This window comes from Enoplosus armatus, chromosome 11 (genome assembly GCF_043641665.1).
Source record: "Enoplosus armatus isolate fEnoArm2 chromosome 11, fEnoArm2.hap1, whole genome shotgun sequence".
Lineage (NCBI taxonomy): Eukaryota > Metazoa > Chordata > Actinopteri > Centrarchiformes > Enoplosidae > Enoplosus > Enoplosus armatus.
Genome location: NC_092190.1, coordinates 5153082 through 5171880, shown reverse-complemented (window position 1 = coordinate 5171880; position 18799 = coordinate 5153082). Strand labels below are relative to the sequence as shown.

Genomic DNA, 18799 nt, shown 5'->3' with positions numbered 1-18799 from the left:
AAAAAAGAATATGATCAAATATTTAACAAGACTATGAAACTGACAAGGCCTCCGATGCTGGCTTTCTGTATTTGACAGTTTTTGATACTCAGTGGGTTTGTACCAAAGAAGTGTTCAGGTTTAATGCACTGGGTCATTTAAGTGTTATAATAATCAGTGAAGGAAAGTAGAAACTTTTTTTTTTTTGCCATGCTAGCACCACTTTGGTCCAGAAGGTAATGTCTCAAATCTCTATAACTATTGGATGGATTTCCATGAAATTTAGTACAGACATTCATGGTCCCTAGAGGATGAATCCTACAGACTTTGATTAATCTCTGACTTTAACTCTAATGCCGCCATGAGGTTGACATTTTTGTTTATAGTGAAATAGGCCAAACTAAGATTTTGAACCTGCTAAACATCGGCACATGTTAGCATTGTCATTGTGAGCATGCTGACATCAGCATTGAGCTCATAGCACCGCTGAAGTCAAAGTGAGGCCTAACTCTTTTACCATCTTCTATTTAGTAAAATAATGCTCTATGATAGACTTAATTTATGTTTTGTATTGCATTTGCACTCATTATATGCATAAGTGGACAAGGATTCAATTTCTTCTTGACAGGTTGTTTTGGCATGTATTCACTCTTGTTCTGTACTTTTCTCCACTGAAGGGTAAATCACGTTTTGTTCCATTGTCAGTGTTGGGGAAAATAATAAACCTCCTCCTTTCTGAAGGTAAAATGGCCTGGTAACTGGAACTGTTTAAGTCCAGCCTGACGGGCAGCCAGTCTTTGTTCCTGACCTCTTCTGAGCCTAAAAGTAATACCCCTCCTCACAATCTGAGGCCTTTGAAAAGACACCGCCATTTTATCAGGGCCGTGTCCAAACAATAAGGCCCTACTCTCGCTTTTTTCCTCCTTTTCTCTCTTTTCCTACTCTTTTCCTTTTCTGCCTCTTGTTAGTTTGAGGGCTTTTTACCCTTCACAGCTTCCTTCCCCACCTGCTAACTTTCCGTCAGACGTACACACACACACACACACACACACACACACACACACAGGCACTCACATTTTGGGAGAACACACTACTTTTAACATAATTCGTCTCATTGTCTGAGTCAAGCCAATCCCCCACCCATGAAACAAAGAGGTCGAAGGCGGCAGCCGTCCCCAGTGGGCCAGGTGTTCCGCAGGGCTCAATTCTGGGTCCTGTGGTTTTTTTCACCCGCTCTTTCTCCTCATGTATTTGTGTGTGTTTGTGTGTGTGCGTGTGTGCGTGTGTGTGCGTGTAATGGCCCTGAGCATGGTGTGTGTGTGTGCAGCTGCCCACCGAGGACCCTTCTTTGTGTCCCCCTCCCCACCATTGTCAACTCACGCTTTCTTGTCCATTCATGGCTCGAGCCGGCGGATGGGCTTGTGGTGTGTGTGTGTGTGTGTGTGTGTGGTGTGTGTTTGTGTTTGTGTGTATGGGTGTGTGTCTGTGAGGTTTTGGGTGGGGGGGTGGAGGGGGTGGAGATATCCTAGCATATTTTAGTGTCCCTTTTTATTGGTGGAGAGGTGGGTGATTGGTGTGTGTGTGCATAGAAAAAGCTTTGGTGAAGACAGGGAAGTGACACGTGTGTGTTTGTGGTCAGAGTTCTGCCTTCGTATTGGTCAGTAGGCAGACTCAGTGTGAGGAGGGGATGGTAGTTGCCTTACACTCCATCTGTTGTCAGTCACACTGCTAAACCGGCAGCTTCAGGGCACTGCAGTCTGCTTCTCAACCAAAAAGGAGAACTTGAAGGCTGAACTCTTAGGATTGCTGCTAAACTCAACCAGGAAAACAATTTTGCTCAGCCCCACTTGGATTGACAGCTTTACTTTCTCCAACTCTAGTGGATACTGAGATTTGACTTACTTATTTTTTTGCTTTACAAAAGGAATTTTGTCAAACATCCAGGCTTATTTTACCAGCACCATTATTTGGAAATTCCCCCTAAGGTTTTTCTGACTTTGTGCTTTGCTACTGGAATGACCAAAGGTAGCGTCTTAGGAGATAAATTGTAGGAGTTGTTACCTTTTCTCTGTTTTGCTGCCTTGCTGTTTCTCTTGGAGCTGTGTGGTAAGTGTTTTTCTTTTCTTTTCTTGCGTTTTTCCTTTGGTTAGCCTAAATTTTGCATGTTAAAGAATATTGAAAACACTGCTATCATGCTTTTTCGTTGGTTACTGTGTTTTGATCTTCATTGTTTATACATACATTTTATCATGAAATCTCTGTGACCATATTCCCCAATGATATATTGTTTGTACTCAACTCACAGCAGCTGATATGTGCAGATGCGATCAAAATGCTCATATGTGGTTTAATGTTGCACCTACTGTAGAGAGGTAGACGGACAAACAAAAATCAAGTTCCAAAGTTGTTGTGATGATTGTGTTCGTTTGTCTAGCTCGAATTTTACATGTTGAAAGTTGAAAATACCTCATTAGCACTCAAACAGTTGAATTTATAGACAGACAACACCAAATAAATGAATATTTTTTAGCCACGCTAGCAGCATCTCTAGGGATAGCAATGTTGATCCGCCCAAACTATGAAATGTCTCAAATCTAAAAAAACAAAACAACTATTGGATGGATTGCCATGAAATTTGCCAAGTGTGATTTTTAGGAATGTATTGTTCATGCTGAAAGGTTTTAGTTTAGATATACAGTATAAAATGTGTTTATGAGTGAAATTGAGGCAGATAGAAATGCTTTGTGTGGTTTTCCACCAGGCTCTTTGGGGGATTCCTTTGGGGTTCCCCTTTAACATGAAGAATAGTTTAATTTCACTTTTTTACAATTTAATTCATCCAAAACCAATCAGAGAATACTGTTTAAAATGATCAGAGTGGAACCAATGATGATCAATGCCTCCATTCTCACCACTATATCTCCACATATGAAGGGGACATGGTGATATGTCTGCTCTTGGGTTTAGTTACCCACAGGGAGGCAGAACCAGACGTAACCAACTGAGAGTCTGCACAACTCTGAGGTGAAAGTGAGTGCTACCCACACCCCCCCAAAAAGGTCACATGACAGACAGTGGTGATATGTATCACAGAGGATGAATCTGGACACCACCAGTTGCAGGAGAGCAGTAGGGGAGGTTAGAGGAGGAGGATGCTTTCAGGGAGGTCCCCTGTGGCTTCAGCAGGCATCTGTTGCCCCCGCTGCCCATGTATACCCCCACCCTCTACACCCCCTTTGTCCCCCTCCCAGCCGGTCTCTGGCGTGGCAGACTGGCTCACTGCCGGGCTCAGCCAGTAAATGGCAGCCATGCGGTGGCCCTGAGGGACTGGTCAGGGTCTGGCCTCGGGGGAGCTCATCCCTCCATACGACCCCAAGGGGGCTAACCCTAGATCAAGACACATACAGAGATACGCACAGTGCAGAGGCAGTGCAGGCAGGCTGGGTCACTGAGGTGGAGGTTGAAGCATCTGCTCACTGTGGAAAGATTCAGATCCCCCCTCCCACTAAATGAATACACACCTACAGAAATTATTTGGTGGATGAGTTATTCTTTCCACACAACATGTTCTCACAGACCTGTATTCAAAACCCTGGCATGGTAGCATTTTTACTATGGAGGTTCCCAATTGAGAAGTGTTTCTCTATCTGAATTATCAACCAAAGGAACATTATTGTGGTGCAGGTGTTTATTTTATTTTTCAATTAAAGCCAATTCAAAAAGTCTGTAACCCACAAATCTGAATTAATTTGCAAATGAATGGGGTCAAATTCCAAATGTGTTGTTTAACTGGAAAGTTGTTAAATGTATGTGCCAATGTAACTCATATTGTACTATATTTATCATTGAAAATTCACTGACAGAAAGTCCAATATTGTTGTGGGCAACTTGTAGTTTGGATGTGCAGAGAACATCATTAACCAGGGACTGGGGGGCTTGTATGTCTATGCATGGTATTTTATATAAATGTCAAAGAGTCCATACACTGTGTGTTACTAAATTGTTTTAAAATCTTGTCACAGCAAAATCTACCCAAACTCATATTCATAAAAATACCTAAAAGTACATAAACTCTTCCTGTGCAGCTGTAGATTACTGCATATATAATCTGACTGGTAGATCCGGTTTTCTGTTTATTTTGTAGTGACCATGGTTATTTCCTAGAGATTAATCTCAACATTAGAGTCAGTATAGCACATGACGCTAAAAATAATCTATAATCCTTCACAGAGCTCTCAGGAGCAGTAAATGAAATAATGAAATGTTTTTGTATAAGCATCAACAGTGGAGCGCAATAGCTGCTTGTATATTATTGTAGTTCAATAATTGCACTTATTGTTGATTTGTGACATTGATCATTTTACATCCACGTTCTTCTCAAAGAAAATATTCTATGCTCGAGACTTTTACTGCAAATTTTGTAAAATTCTGCAGCAGCTACTATATTCGTAGTATTATTTGCTGCCAAAAGACCTATGAATAAACATAGACTATATTACTTTACTATTGACAATGTTTTTCTGTTGTGATGACGGCAACAATTATTTTAAATAAAATATTTTAGGGTCTTTTAGAATTTAGTGAGTGTAATAACTTATTCTCAACTTCTTGAAATGAATAATTGATCTGATCAATAACACATTAAAAGCCATACTGACTGTTCAGACAGCAGTGGCAACACATACAGGACTTGACTGCTTCTGACTTGCTGTGTCACTGTCATATTTCTGCTGACTCCTCCGTCCGTCTGGCAACCTATGACTGAGGCTGGTGTGACTGCTGCATTACCAGGCATCGTGTGTGTGTGTGTGTGTGTGTGTGTGTGTGTGTGTGTATTGGTGGGGGTGAACGGGTTTAAAAAACCCCAGCCTCCGTCTGTGCACGCTGCTCAGGCCCAGAGAACAATACTCCCGTCACAGGAGGACAGATTGGGTAGCAGCTGCATTGTTGAAGGACAGCAAGCCAGACACACTTCTTCCCCCCACCCCCTGACACACACACAAAAACACACTCTCGCTCTTTCCTTTTGTGCCTCTTTTGTTGTTGGCAGACTAAATTATTCCAGCTCTCTTGTGGCATTCAGGGTGACAAACAGTGGCGCGGCAGCTTAGACGTCGGGGTCGGGACATTAGGAGGCCCCTGCTTTCCGGTGCCTTAGCCTGAGATCCAAGAGTCTCTTCATGGAAACTTCATACCATATCCAAAATGTACTCTTTTGAATCAGTTGGCAGAGTCTGGTTGATAAAAATGAGTCTGCAGAGAATCCTTGTTAAGCGCTCAAATGGAATTTGAACTTTACTGGTTTATAAAATCCATTTCATATCCAGGTACTACGTTATTCTTGATTTAAAGCGAGACTATGTACGCTTTGAAAGTACTTACACAAGCTGCCGCGTCAGATTAAAGTTTCAGCTAACGTGAGGATGGTTTAAATCCAAACAGCAATGAATCTGAATCGTATAATGCTTTCAGTGAGAGGGTATATTGGCCTGCAGGAACAAAGTTTAAAGAACACACACCAAGTAAATAACTGAGACATTCAGATGTAATTTTCTCACAGACCTGGGAGCAGTTTGATGCTTTGGAAGTACCCTTCGTGGGCATTTCCACTTATAAAAAAAAAAACCCTACATACAAACACACTGACACTAATATTTGTTTGTAGTGTGAACTGGTGTCAAAAGCAACCCAGACAGTCCCACAGCCAGTCTGTCCACATCATACCAGTGATCACAGGTGCTGTTGAATCCCGTTATCACATCACTGATCTTTGACTGTCAATTCCTTTGTGCACAGCCCCCTTTGAAGAAAGTGTTTTTGTGTTGAGCAAAAAAGACAAGTAGAGGCAACTGGAACCTTCCCTATTGTTCACATATTTGATAATCTGCAGCACAATGAACAAAAGCTCTGATGTACTGAGGGAAAATTATGCATCAAACAATACAAGACTGAACTAGAACTAAAGGAAGCCTTTGTAAAGTCTAGTTATTATGTAGTTGTACTGTAGTTATGTGTGTGTTTACAGTGGAGATGTGGAGACACGTTTTTTAAAAGGGGTCACTAAGCAGTGTTCCGTCACAACAGATCCCTCTTTGTTTCAACCAGTCTGTGGACCCCACAGGGCCAGTGGGCCACACTCTGAGAAGGAAAAGAGGCTGGAAGGACCGTTAGGGGTTCTTTCAAATTGCTGACATACGGGAAACTGAGAATCCTCCATGAAGGCCTCATAAATCCCACCAGGACTCACGATACCAGTGTTTTCGCATGTTTTCGCAACACGTTACGTGGCCAATGGTCACATGGGTCTTTCTGCATTTGTGACACTTTTAGCACTCACCGCCTGCAGGAAACGCCTGTAGGTTAAACTAGGCTTTATGAATACTTTGGGCTGACTAACTCAACCCATAATACAACATCTAAGTAACAGGTCCTGTCTTCTAATATAATATAACACGCCATTTTTCAGACACAATTTCCAGGAAAAAAACATGATCTTATATTCAGGCAAATATTGTGTATAACTTTGGTACTGCCACTGTTGCACACTCAAACATCTCATAAGGGTGCTGGCTGAGCTGAGGTGAAAACTTCTCGTGTGCCAAACTGATGAAAATGATTAGTATCGTTTTGATTTATGTGTGACGAGATGAGATAAGCTCAATGCTTCAAAGGCTCAAAGCTCAAGACTCGAGGTTTTGTAAGACCTCTGTCAAAGTAAGGATTCATAAATAATGACTGACACCTGCCTGCTAAGCATTTCTGCATTCCACTTATGAACTTATGTTATCACACAGTATGTATGCAACAAACAACACCACGTCCATCTTGGAATGTAAACTGCTTGCAGAGGTAACCAGAGAGTCTGCCTGTGGATCTCAAGTCAGTCAGACTACAAAGCTGCAAAGACGACACTTTTACTTTGTCTATCTGAAGCATGCCAGTAATGACAGCTTTGCGCATGGCGATGTTATTGTGTTATTAAACATGTATGTCTATTTAAAGAAGCAACATATTGCGTAAAAATAAAATGCCTGTGTGTGTCAGAATTCCGTCATGTGTTTAGGTTGTGTTAAGAAATCAACTTGAAATACTAAATTATCCATATTTAAAAGCAAAAACATTCGCCCAGCCCTGTATTGGCAGCAGTGTTCTTCCTTGCATGTTGTAAGGTGTTAATCTTGGCAGTCAGTGGTGTCTGGTATTTTGCCTTGTCTAGTGTGATTGATGTTTTTTTGAAAACAGAGCTCATTGCTGCTAAAATGCAAATCAGTAGAAGTGGACCGGCAGGTAAGGGAGGTTACAGTTTTCAACTTGCCTTCATCATGGGACTTGGGACTGCATTTAAGACCTGGTATTAATAAGCGCTCTTGTTGCCTCGCTTCTGTGGTGGAGGTGGAGCTGGCACATCGGTTAAGGGAAGTGATGCTGCTATCGGCTCTACTTATTTTTCCTTTACTGATGAAGAGGTTGTTTGTAGGCTTTTGCAGGGCTTACTTGAGATGGTGGGAAGAAGCAGAGCAAAGTCACCTTTCAACTTCTGTTGGGCAGATTTTTTTTCTGATGAATGTGGCTGGTGACTGTACACCTGGCTGAGATCTGATCACAATGTGAGCCAGGCCACCTTCAGATCTGACAGCATTCTGATTGTAATATGTTCTGTATAGAATTACACCTTGCATTAACATGCATTTTTCCATATTCAGGTAAGATATCCAGATACAGATCACATGGCAACAGCAGGTGTAAATGGGGATATAAGTCATGCAGTTTTTAATGTATATGGCAAACCATTAACTGATTGTGTCTGTATCTAAATGAATAGACCTGACTCATTCATGTAAAACAAAACAATCTGCATCCTCTCACTTTCGTGCAGACATCAGTCATTTCACCAGTCGATTCTTGTGTCTCCCTCAAGCTTCACTCCCAGGACCAGTCAGTGAGCGGTTAACTATCAGCAGTAACGGTGGGGTCTGTCAGGTGCCTGGGAGGTCACGGACGGCACGGAGCTGGATGTATGAGACAGCTTCATGGGCGTGAAGGACCATCTGGAGGATGGGACAGGCCACATCCTCAGTCTGGGGCTGGATCTGGACTACCTCCATGTCGAAAGTGCTGAGCGGCAGGCCGGCCTGAGCACTGCGACGGGTGCTGGGAATGTAGGGGTCAGAGCTGGTGCCCCAAGTAACAGCAGTAACAGTCTTGGTAGTAGTAGTACTAGTTTTAGTACTCATTCAAGCTATAGCAGCAGTAGCAGTTGCAGTAATTTCTCTGAGGAGAGTGCCGTCTCCGACAGTGACGATGAACGGCTCCAGAATGGGTGTGGTTCTGAATCTCAAAACCCTCTGCAAGATCAGTCTCACCCACACCACCAAGAGTCCTCCTCAGTCTGCCAGACAGTCAGGCTGGACCTGGCACCAAATCTATCCCCTGGAGACCCCCCACAGCCAGAAACATCATCTCCCACAGACCCCGTCACAGACTACCGCGCCAAGGTGGAGTTTGCTCTCAAGCTAGGCTACTCTGAGGATCTGGTGCTGCTGGTGCTAAGGAAACTGGGCCCAGACGCACTCATCAACGACGTCCTGGGTGAGCTGGTCAAACTGGGAGCCAAGACAGAGATGGAGCAGCAAGGTGGTTCGATCGTCTCCCAGTCGCCCTCCTCCTCTTTGTCATCCTCTCTGGCCTGCTCCTCCTCCTCCTCCTCCTCCTCCAACTCCTCCAACTCCTCTCTGGACTCCTGCCGGCTGCTGTGTCAGTCCCAGCAGCTGGAGGACAAAGAAAACCTTCGGCCTGTTGTGGTGGATGGGAGCAACGTAGCCATGAGGTAAGGAAGAGTATCTTGTGGATTTATGCTCCTCTGATTTCTACTTCTACTTCTTTTTACATGATGACAGTATTGATGCTTCACCCCACAGAGAAATTGCTATGTTGTAGAGTCAGTCAACAGTGGCTATTCACTACCATGAACAATTTATGACAAAATAGCCAATAGTCTACTCTTGTGAGATGGTCAAATGAAACTATGAATGACATAAGACATGACACGTATGCTGGCTAAACATGTTCACTCGCTGCACTGAAACGTATTTGTTTTGGGGTTGTTGTTTTTTGGACTCCATTTGACTTTTCATCAAGTCTTTAATTAAAAGTGTCTCCAAAGATAGTTAGCTGCACAGACAATGAAGAAAGATAGAGTCACACCCGCTGGCATCACATAAAACTATGTGTGTGCAATTATATTTCGACTGTCAGTATAAACTGGTTTAGTGGAAGATGAAAGCCGGAATGAAAGATGTGTTTCATGCCAAAAATGTTGTTGTGTTGATCAACTTTTGCTTATTTCAACTGATAGTGTGGTTTAAAAAGCAGGGAGTACATCTCACAAAAACCAGCCACCAACCAATGGACTACAACTGAAATTAAGCCAAGAAATGAAAACCACTTAGAGACGGATGTTAAGAGCCAAAATATTATCTTGGTGCAATTGTCTCAAAACTGTCTTAAAAACGTAAATGTCTTTGAAAAGTAAGATGTCTGGAATGATCAGCAGGTTCTCAGGAGCTTCTAACATTATGAGTATGAATCCAGGGTGCTGTACCATGCAGAGTTTAGTCAGGCTCTCTTTGGGTTACATGGCTGGTTACCAACTGGCTCTCTTACCTCTTGGTCCAGTCCAGCTAGGAGCATGTTTATATGAAAGAGGCGGTTTTTAAACACAAGCCAATCACACACAAATTAAACTTTTGATCAGAGAAGGAAAACGTTTGTTGAAGAGGCAAAAAAAGTCCTATCCAGCAAGCTGAAAACACGGTACAAACACACGTGGAACAGAATAATATGAAATAAAAATAATACAAAAACAGTACATGCACTAAATATTAAGTTATTATTATTATTAAGTGTGCCATATAGGCATTAAGTATGTAAATTAATATAGAACAACAAGTTTGATGAATTGGTCTAGAGTTAGCAGCCTTATGGATTACTGATATTTCTGTTGCCATGTGATTATTTATTCAGATGGACCTTGAAAATGTCTACATGAATACAGAACTGTGTGCATAATTTACTGGGAGAAGATTTCAAGTGTGCATTATTCTTTTTTACATATTTACAGTCATCACTGTCTGCTATATGTTGCCATAGTGACATATCCCAATTAAGTTCAGCCCAAAGCTTAATGGTGTGAGTGCCAGGCAAAGGCCTGCTTTGAAGCGTTCACAAGACTTTGAACTTGTTGTACTCTGTATTGCGTTATCTGTCTGGCTCACACAGGCGTAGGGGGTCTCCCCTTAATTGACTGCCAACACATTGTCTAGTTTCCATCCACTGCCCTCGTCAGTAAGGGTTGAACATTTCCACACATGCACATTATGTGCTGCGGTAGACTTTGAGTGAGAGTCATGTCAAATATGTAATTTCAATTTAGATGAGGTTTTACCGAGCTTCACTCATAAGCAGCCTAATCCTTGACTTTAGTAAAACTTGAGGGTTAAAACAACTCTTTCAGGGAGGAGTTTGATGTTGCACCGAGGCATTCAAAACTTTCTCTAGCTGATGACTGATGTGCAGCAGCTTGTTACCCTGCAGCAATAATTACTTGCCAAACGAACCACAGTGGTTAGACTTTACTGAACTGTGCACAGCTCTGAATGTACAGAGGCGAGAGGATGGATAGAATAGAAATAGACTGTACACTATAAAACAAAACATGTTCAAAAGTTTTATCTTCCATTTGATATTAATACATAATAATCAACTACCTTGAACAATGCTGCAGGGCAGAACACCATTTTATGACCATTTCCATTATACACAGATAAGATTTAAAAGGCCGCAGAGGTCTAACCCCATGTTTCAGCTTATTCCTCCTAGCTGTAACAAATGCACAAAATAAATACTTAACTGAATACATAATTCAAACACAAAAATAAAAGTATTGACACATAGAAATGTAAGGATTTTAAACCTTTCTCTCTTAACTTTCCTTTACATGGACAGTTCAATAAAATAAGCTTAACAACAATGTGATTGCCTAAAAAATACAACCTGTAATATATTATTGTATATAGTTTTCTCTTGCCTGAAAAAATATGATCCCTAGTATTATAAAATATCGTCAAACGTTATGATTACCAAAGATAACGTTTCTGTCTACTTTGGCAGCTCACTAAACTCCAAAAGTCCAAAAATGCTAATGTGTAGCAGTGTGTTCACAATCATGCAGTCACATCAGGCTTTGCAGAAGGTTTTGTTGTGAACCCTCCTCCCCTGCCGGCATCAGAGAGACTGGGGTAACCTGTCGACTGTGGATAGTTGTACACAAAACACAAAACATAGTCATCATGATATGCTCTATGTGTCACTGTACCAAACGCATTTAGAGGATATTACACAGTATACAAGATTATGATAACCTGTTTTCATTCCATCAAAATGGAGACATTGTTGTGGTTGAGAGGCAAAAATGAGGTCCAGTCTTCCTCTGTAGCTGCAGGAATGATGAGTTTTGCATATCCCCTAGACTGAAACAGTTCCAGGATTGGCTTCCTTACGCTGGATAATAGATTCTCATTGAAATTGCCACAGACCATGATGGGTTGACAATCCATGACCTCCTAGGTTAGAAAGGAATGATCTCTCACTGTGTATACAGCTACAATCAATGCAGTCACCAGGACTTCAACCTTCAAAACCATACATTAAAGATCAGTTACATTATGTATGTACTGTTTTTCACATACTTGAATGTGGCTTTTTACATAAATGCAGACTCCACCACCACCCCCTGTTCTCTTGGCTCTTGATGTTCAAGTATAGTGGCCCGAGCGGCGTTGTGGCATGGTCATCATTTTCAGAGGCTACTACTTTAAGTGCTCAGGATATTTTTCCTGTGAACAGCGATGAAATCTGATTATGGCAGGCTCATCATTTTTTCTCCTTTGAACAAATCCCATCTTATTCAGCGGGGGCAAAACATCTTAACGTATTGTCTGCCGGCCATAGACAACCCTGCATTAGCCAAGCACATTTGTATTCATCTATCAGATGAAGAAGATATCATCCACGCATTTACACTTTCTAATGATGTGTACTCCAAGTACGAGAGGGGCGACTCATTTTCACTGTGCTGTCATCTGTTGGTATTCCTACCAACCTTTTGTTTGCATTTGCATCACTGATTGTGCCTTTGACATGTCTTTTTGCTCCTGCAGTCATGGAAATAAGGAAGTGTTCTCCTGTCAAGGCATCCAGCTGGCTGTTGATTGGTTCTTGGAGCGAGGTCACCGTGACATTACTGTGTTTGTCCCTGCCTGGAGAAAGGAGCAGTCACGACCTGACGCTCTCATCACAGGTACCAGCTACTGTAGCTTTCAGTGATGATTTGAAGTCACAGTGAAATGACACCGTAAACAAGAATAAGTCCTCTTCTTTGGGAGGGATCTCCAATACCAAATGGAACGTTAATCAACTTTTGTTATGTTTAACTGTATCCCCTCTTTCTTCAGACCAAGAGATCCTGCGGCGACTAGAGAAAGAGAAGATCCTGGTCTTCACTCCATCTCGCCGTGTGCAGGGACGCCGTGTGGTTTGCTATGATGACCGCTTCATTGTCAAACTGGCCTATGAGTCAGACGGCATCATTGTTTCCAACGACAATTACCGCGACCTAGCCAATGAGAAGCCAGAGTGGAAGAAATTCATTGATGAGCGTCTACTGATGTACTCCTTTGTAAATGACAAGTAAGCAACTTACGCTAAAGGAGAAAAAAATTATATTGGAGAAAACCGCAAATTCCTTTAGAAATTCAATTATGGAAAATTCACAAATCCTTTAGTTGCATTCTCCCTGCCATATTTTATTAGAAGTTAATAATAAAAAAAAACATCAATGAAGAAAATGTGGCATCTGTTTGTGTAGGAAAATGCTTAATAGACCAAAAATGGATGCTTAAAAGGCTTTGCTGCATTAGCCAAATAAAAAGTTTTCACTTCCTTCCAAGAAATTACTTTTATTGTCTGAAACATCCAGTGTGTCCCAACTGCTAAAAGATGTTAAAACCAAGCCAGCATCCTTCTAATATTTGCACAATGTATTTTTGCAGGGAAATTATCTGAGGACTTCCTATTATCAGACACTTTCATTTCCTCAAAGCTGTTCTTTTGATCTTTATTACTTCTCTCCATTTTTGCTCCGCTGTTCAAAACCCCCTCTGTACACACTAGAAAAGATACTGCCTTCTGCAGTTTTTAACTTTTGACCTACGGCTTTGTTACTTGTAATAATGGAGGATGTGTGTTTAAGCTGCTTCTGCTGTTGCTGTGTTGGTCTGTCAGCTTAATGCCAAAAATGTTAATGTAAAGGTATTGTTCTTGCAGCTTATACAAACTGTAGAGCTTAGAATTGGAATACACTGTAAAAGCAGGTATCAGGTGTATTTTTGTGAAATTTGGGGTTAATAAAGATTTTAATCAATTAACTGTGTATTTAGGTTTATGCCACCAGATGACCCACTGGGACGCCATGGACCCAGTCTGGAGAACTTCCTGAGGAAGAAGCCTGTTATTCCTGAACACAGGAAGCAGCCATGTCCATATGGTAAAAATATGCACTTCTCTTCTTGTCAGTGGAGCACTTCTAAAAAATGTAACCTATTTCTGTTCTATTTCTTTTAGCACGTGTTAGCCTCCTATTTTTCCACCTGTTTTTTTTTTTTTTTCATTTTCAAAATAAATTCCTGGATTTTTCGGAATAAAAAACAAAAATAATGAGCCCTAAATATGTTATTTACCGATTTTGTGCTATATTTTCATGCTTTTCTCTAGAGCAAAGAAATTAACACTAGATAAAAAAATACAAATACTGTCCACTAACCAAGATGTTATAAAACATTTTCATTCCAGCACATTGATGAGCTTTTCTTTTTTCTTCCTTTAGGTAAGAAGTGCACATATGGCCACAAGTGCAAGTTTTACCACCCTGAGAGGGGCAGCCAGCCCCAGCGCGCTGTGGCTGATGAGCTTCGTGCCAGTGCCAAAATTTCATCAGTAGCTTCCAGAGGCCTGCTGGAAGATGTCCTGATGGTGAAGAGCCAAAGTTCCGGTCAACCAGAAGGAATGGCTGAGGCCGAGCCAAGTCGGGGCACTCCAAAGAAACAGCCTAACCCCAACCCTTGGCGCTCCTTCAATGACCTCCTGGAGGACAGGCTTCGGGTCCAGTCCAAAGTGGAAGGACGCAGGGGAAGCAACAGCAGCTGCAGCAGTAGCTGTAGCAGCAGCTTTCTAGGGTATCCCGCTCCGGGGGGGGGCCCTTCATCAGGAAGCTTGGACCGATGGGAGCACCCTGGGGGAAGTGGTGGAGGCAGCTCCAGGATTGCTGGAGCCTCAGGACCAAGCCAGGCTGAAACTTACCATAGATGTGAGTCTCCAGAGCTGGGCTACAGCTCACTGGTAAAGGCCTACTCTAGTCTCAGTCTGGTGGTGCCACAGAGTCCTGAATGCTTCTTCCCAGCTGATCTGCGAGCTGGATCACTGCTGTCAGACTGTAGCAGTGAAGGCAGTGTCAGCTCAGACTCTTTCTCCCCTGACCCCTTGTTAGACGATGGCCCCAAGTGCCTCCATCACCACCACCACCCTCACCACCATCATCACTGCTCTGGCCAGTACACTCACCCTGTAAGCCGTGTTCCTCCTGGACTGGGCCAGCATGCTCCTTATGGCTATCCCGTTCCTCAAGCACTGCGGAGACAACATGGTTTTGGCTTGGAAGACCCTCCATCTTCTGTTACCTCTCATGCATCTCCACGTCCCTTCGAGCCCCCTTCAGCCTACATCCCACCCCACCCTCATAATCCATTGCAGAGCAGTTTCCCTGGCGAATTCCCAACTCGTCCACCCCAAACGTCCACTGCTCACTCCCACTCTCAGAGTTCCCCCCTTGGCCGCAATATGATGGGTTCCCTTTGGCAGGAAGGCGGGCTCCAGGACTCCCAAGTGTACAAAGGGTCACCAATTCATACCAGAAGAAACCACTCTGGGATAAACCAACAAGCACAGCATCAGATAAACTGGGACCCCCATTACCAGCAGTCCCCTAAGCCTTGCTATGATCTGTTTGCCTTCCAGAGCCTTCCAGAAGTCCATGAGAAGGCTTGGCACTCTCCTTGGGGCAGGCAAGCCCATTCAACACCCCGTGGCCTTCCACCACTCCCACAGCTGTCCCTTCCACCCATCACTACCCATAAAAGCCACCTGCCCTCAGTGCCACAGCACCAGGAGCCCCCTGCCTTGGGTCGATACCAGGACCTTAGGGAGAGGATGTTTGTTAACTTGTGCCGGATCTTCCCTCCAGATTTGGTGAGGATGGTGATGACCAGGAACCCTCTTGTGATGGATGCTCAGGAGCTTGCAGCTGCGATTTTGTTGGAGAAATCGCAGCACGGTTCTTGAATTAAGCCAGAAGTTACGGCTTCATCTTAACCAGGCTCACTTCTGCAGGTTTATCCCTTGCAATAGTCTTGATTATTAAAGTGAGGTTGGACATACACAAACCAAAAGCACAAGATATAAATTTCCCTATGCTGTTAATGGACTGCTTTTTTAATTGCAGGGAAGTTGTGGGAATTCCCACATTTTTGAAATAAATATGCCTGCTATTTCAGCACTTAAGAGCAGGAAATGTTGGGGTTTAATGTGCATGTTTGAGCTATGGGTTATGAGTTAAGACACACTGGTGTGCTTAGGGAGGTTTTTAATGTGTTTCAAGGGTGACAGTGTAGTTCATTTTAAATTAATTTATTTGTTATATTTTAAGTTATTTACATATTTTAAGATTATTATGTTTTTGGCACTTTTTTGTTATTGTTCCTCAGCTTTTTTTTTGGCAATCATATCAGGGTATGAGTATAGCTCAAATTCATACTTTCCATACAATACCTGTGTTTTCCACTGAGATGACAACATGGGATATGTAAAAGAATCGTAATTTTACTGCCACATGCAAATACATCCCTACCGTATTTAGTGCTCGAATTAGCTCAACAAATGGATCTTTCTATACTGACAGGTGGTAGATCAGCGGCTGCGGTGAGATTTTGTGGATTTCCCCCACAGGGAAGTGAAACTCTGGCGGCACCCACAAAAGAAGATAGCAAAAACTCCACGAGAAAACCCCAAACTGTTGTTCACTTTTGAATTAGAGTGTAGTTCCTGTGCTAGCATATCAGCTGACTTCACTGTTTGCGAGCTGTCAGTGCTGATTTGTTCTTTTACATCTTTAAACCATATCAAAATTCTAAATCATGTGAAGGTGGCTGTTAAGAGCATGGTCACCAGAAATGTTGAAGAGGAATGAGGATCGTTGTCATTATTTTAATTTTAATTTAAAATATGTGTTAATTTATTACCTTTTTATCTGTGTGAATGTCTGTGGTGCATGAGACACAGGGTCTCCTTTGTCACTGGTGGCACCACGAGGAGGGTTTAGCCGCCTCAAACAGGGTATAACTCTTTTGTACCCTTCTGTTAAATACACAGACATCCACAGCTTTGCAGTGAAAGACAGGAACAGACAGGCAAGAGTTGGGAAACACCTTCTTAAAATTAAAGTCTTCCCATAGAGTATGTTACCAGACTCTTAATATCATGACAACAGTGGGAACACCTATAGATAGTAGTTTTTAGTTCTCCAAACTTTTCTCAGAGGCACCAGTAATCTCATTGGTTAAATTAAAAATCAGCGGATCAGTAAAGAAAGGAATCAGATTTATTTTTAAAATACACAAACATATAAAGCTAAGTTAGGCAGCAATAAGCTAAAATAACCACAGGTATCAAAAAGTCTTGTTCTGTACAAGGACTGCAACTAATAATTATTTTCATTACCAATTAATTTTTATTAATCAATTCATGATTAAATCTATGAAATGTCAAAATGTAGTAAAAAACGCCCGTCACAATTTTGCAGAGCAATTTTTCAAACTACTCATCTTTCTCCTTTTCGTCTGGTTTCTCTTTGAGAGTACTTTTAAGTTGTCTTCTCTTAATGTAAAGCACTTTGCACTGCATTTGTTGTGTGAAATAATAATATTCTTATTATTATCTCCACCAATGGGATTATTTGAATGTCTGAGGAAGCGTTTGTGAAGCTAAAGCCCTTGCCACGTCAGCACAATATCTAGTAGCCAGATGACACCTCTCTTTGTTGATACAAATTGTATCCTATAAACTTTTTAAACAAGATCATTGTTTTATATGAGAATATTTAAACAAAAAAATATTTCGAGTTGAATATTTTGAGTATTTGTGGCAAGCTTTGTCACCTTTGGTACTTTATTTATATGAGGGGGCTTTTTATTCCCTTTTTTTTTTCCAAGTGCAGGAAAGAGAAAGTCTCAAATGCACTTTTTGGAAACAGTTACTGTTATGAACTGAAAGCATGGTACTGTGTAGCCCCAGAAATATGAAACATCAACCAGGGTCGAGGTCGAGTCGGCCCAACCGTGGTGAAAAGCACACACGACACTGAAAATGACCATGGTTAAAGGTGTTAAAAATAATGTTGAGGTTAAAGGTGATGTGTTCTCATTACTCATGAGACATATTTAAGCTTGATAGCGTCATACTCCACTTCAGAACAGTATTTCCGAAAACTTGTGGAGCAAAAATGGACTGTGAGTATGGGTGCAGTAAAAAGAGAGGAGGCTTTAATGAGTTTGGCTCAAAACTGCTTCTCAAACTTATGCTCCAGGCTCCAAATCTTTCGTGACAGAAAACTAAAACCACAACCACAACATGTTCTTCTTTATTATCTCGAAGCTCTCTTACTCGGAAAGCTTTCTTCTCAAGGGTACTGTACTGTGTCGTCTCAGGAACAAGTCCTCAGTAATTCCTGCTGATCACATCACACAGCTGAAACGTCTGTCAGTTGGTATATTTTTCTCTGACACTCTAAAGGCCTTGAGCTGTGATGTGACGGCTGAGTAAGTCAGTCATAACTGAGGTGCTCTCACCCTGCTCGTCTGGCTGGCACTGTGTGCTGGTATTTGCTGCAGGGCTGAGACACCACAATTTAATGAAACAAACCTCTAAAGGTGTTGTGTTAACATTCCTGTGGATATTAATAACCCTATTTAGTGTATGAAGGCAAAAACTATTTTTCTATTATCATGAACTTGTGAAAGAGCTATTTTTCTAATTTTACATGTTTATCCGCAAGAAGAGATTGTAGTCAGTGTCAGTGTTGCTGAATAAGGGGATGTATACATTGCAAATGTTATGTTGTGTTTGGATCTCTCCACAAATGTTACTTGACAATGTTCAGACTGAATATGGTGAAGCAAATTTCCACCTCATTTATTCATGCAAATTTGAGTGTTTTTGTAGTCCATGTTTTTCCGCCACAACAGCAAATGTACTGGCTGTACAGATGTTAGCTGTAGCTGTTCGTTAGCTAGCAACATACCCACCGGACGTGTGTGTGTGTGTGTGTGTGGTGTGTGCTGTGTAAGTGTGTGACAGCTCAGACGCCCAACGCTTGACAGAAAATGTTTTGTAATTTGTTGCTCATTTGATTAAAATTGCCTCAAATCCAACTATTTTATCCAATGGTGAAAGAAATGTAAGATATCAACAATGTCCCTGTTTGTCACCTTTATTTCTAATGTGCTTTAATACATTTCTGGTACAGAGATGGTTTTTAAGTGCCACCTCTTCAGGGACCAAAGCCAAGTAAAAGGCTGTTTATTGCTTTTCCGATGTTTCCCCTTGCTCAGGTCAATGGTGGTTACATTAAACCAAAATGAAAAGAAGATATTCA

At 41.8% G+C, this 18799-nt stretch overlaps 1 protein-coding gene across 1 annotated transcript; it reads left to right on the top strand.

Annotated features, from left to right (window-relative positions):
* Positions 1-8009: 8009 nt before the first annotated feature.
* Positions 8010-15432, top strand: LOC139292767 (probable ribonuclease ZC3H12C). Its single transcript, XM_070915142.1, has 5 exons — positions 8010-8806; positions 12198-12337; positions 12492-12726; positions 13476-13582; positions 13922-15432. Exons 1-5 carry the CDS (start codon positions 8010-8012, stop codon positions 15430-15432), a joined length of 2790 nt encoding a protein of 929 aa, XP_070771243.1.
* Positions 15433-18799: the final 3367 nt, after the last annotated feature.

What these genes read in the sequence shown, in the direction of transcription:
- LOC139292767 (XM_070915142.1), top strand. Translation starts at nt 8,010, where the DNA reads ATGGGCGTGAAGGACCATCTGGAGGATGGGACAGGCCACATCCTCAGT. An exon ending in GGGAGCAACGTAGCCATGAG is followed by an intron (nt 8,807 to 12,197) that starts GTAAGGAAGAGT and finishes TTGCTCCTGCAG; the next exon opens with TCATGGAAATAAGGAAGTGT. An exon ending in GAAGCAGCCATGTCCATATG is followed by an intron (nt 13,583 to 13,921) that starts GTAAAAATATGC and finishes TTCTTCCTTTAG; the next exon opens with GTAAGAAGTGCACATATGGC.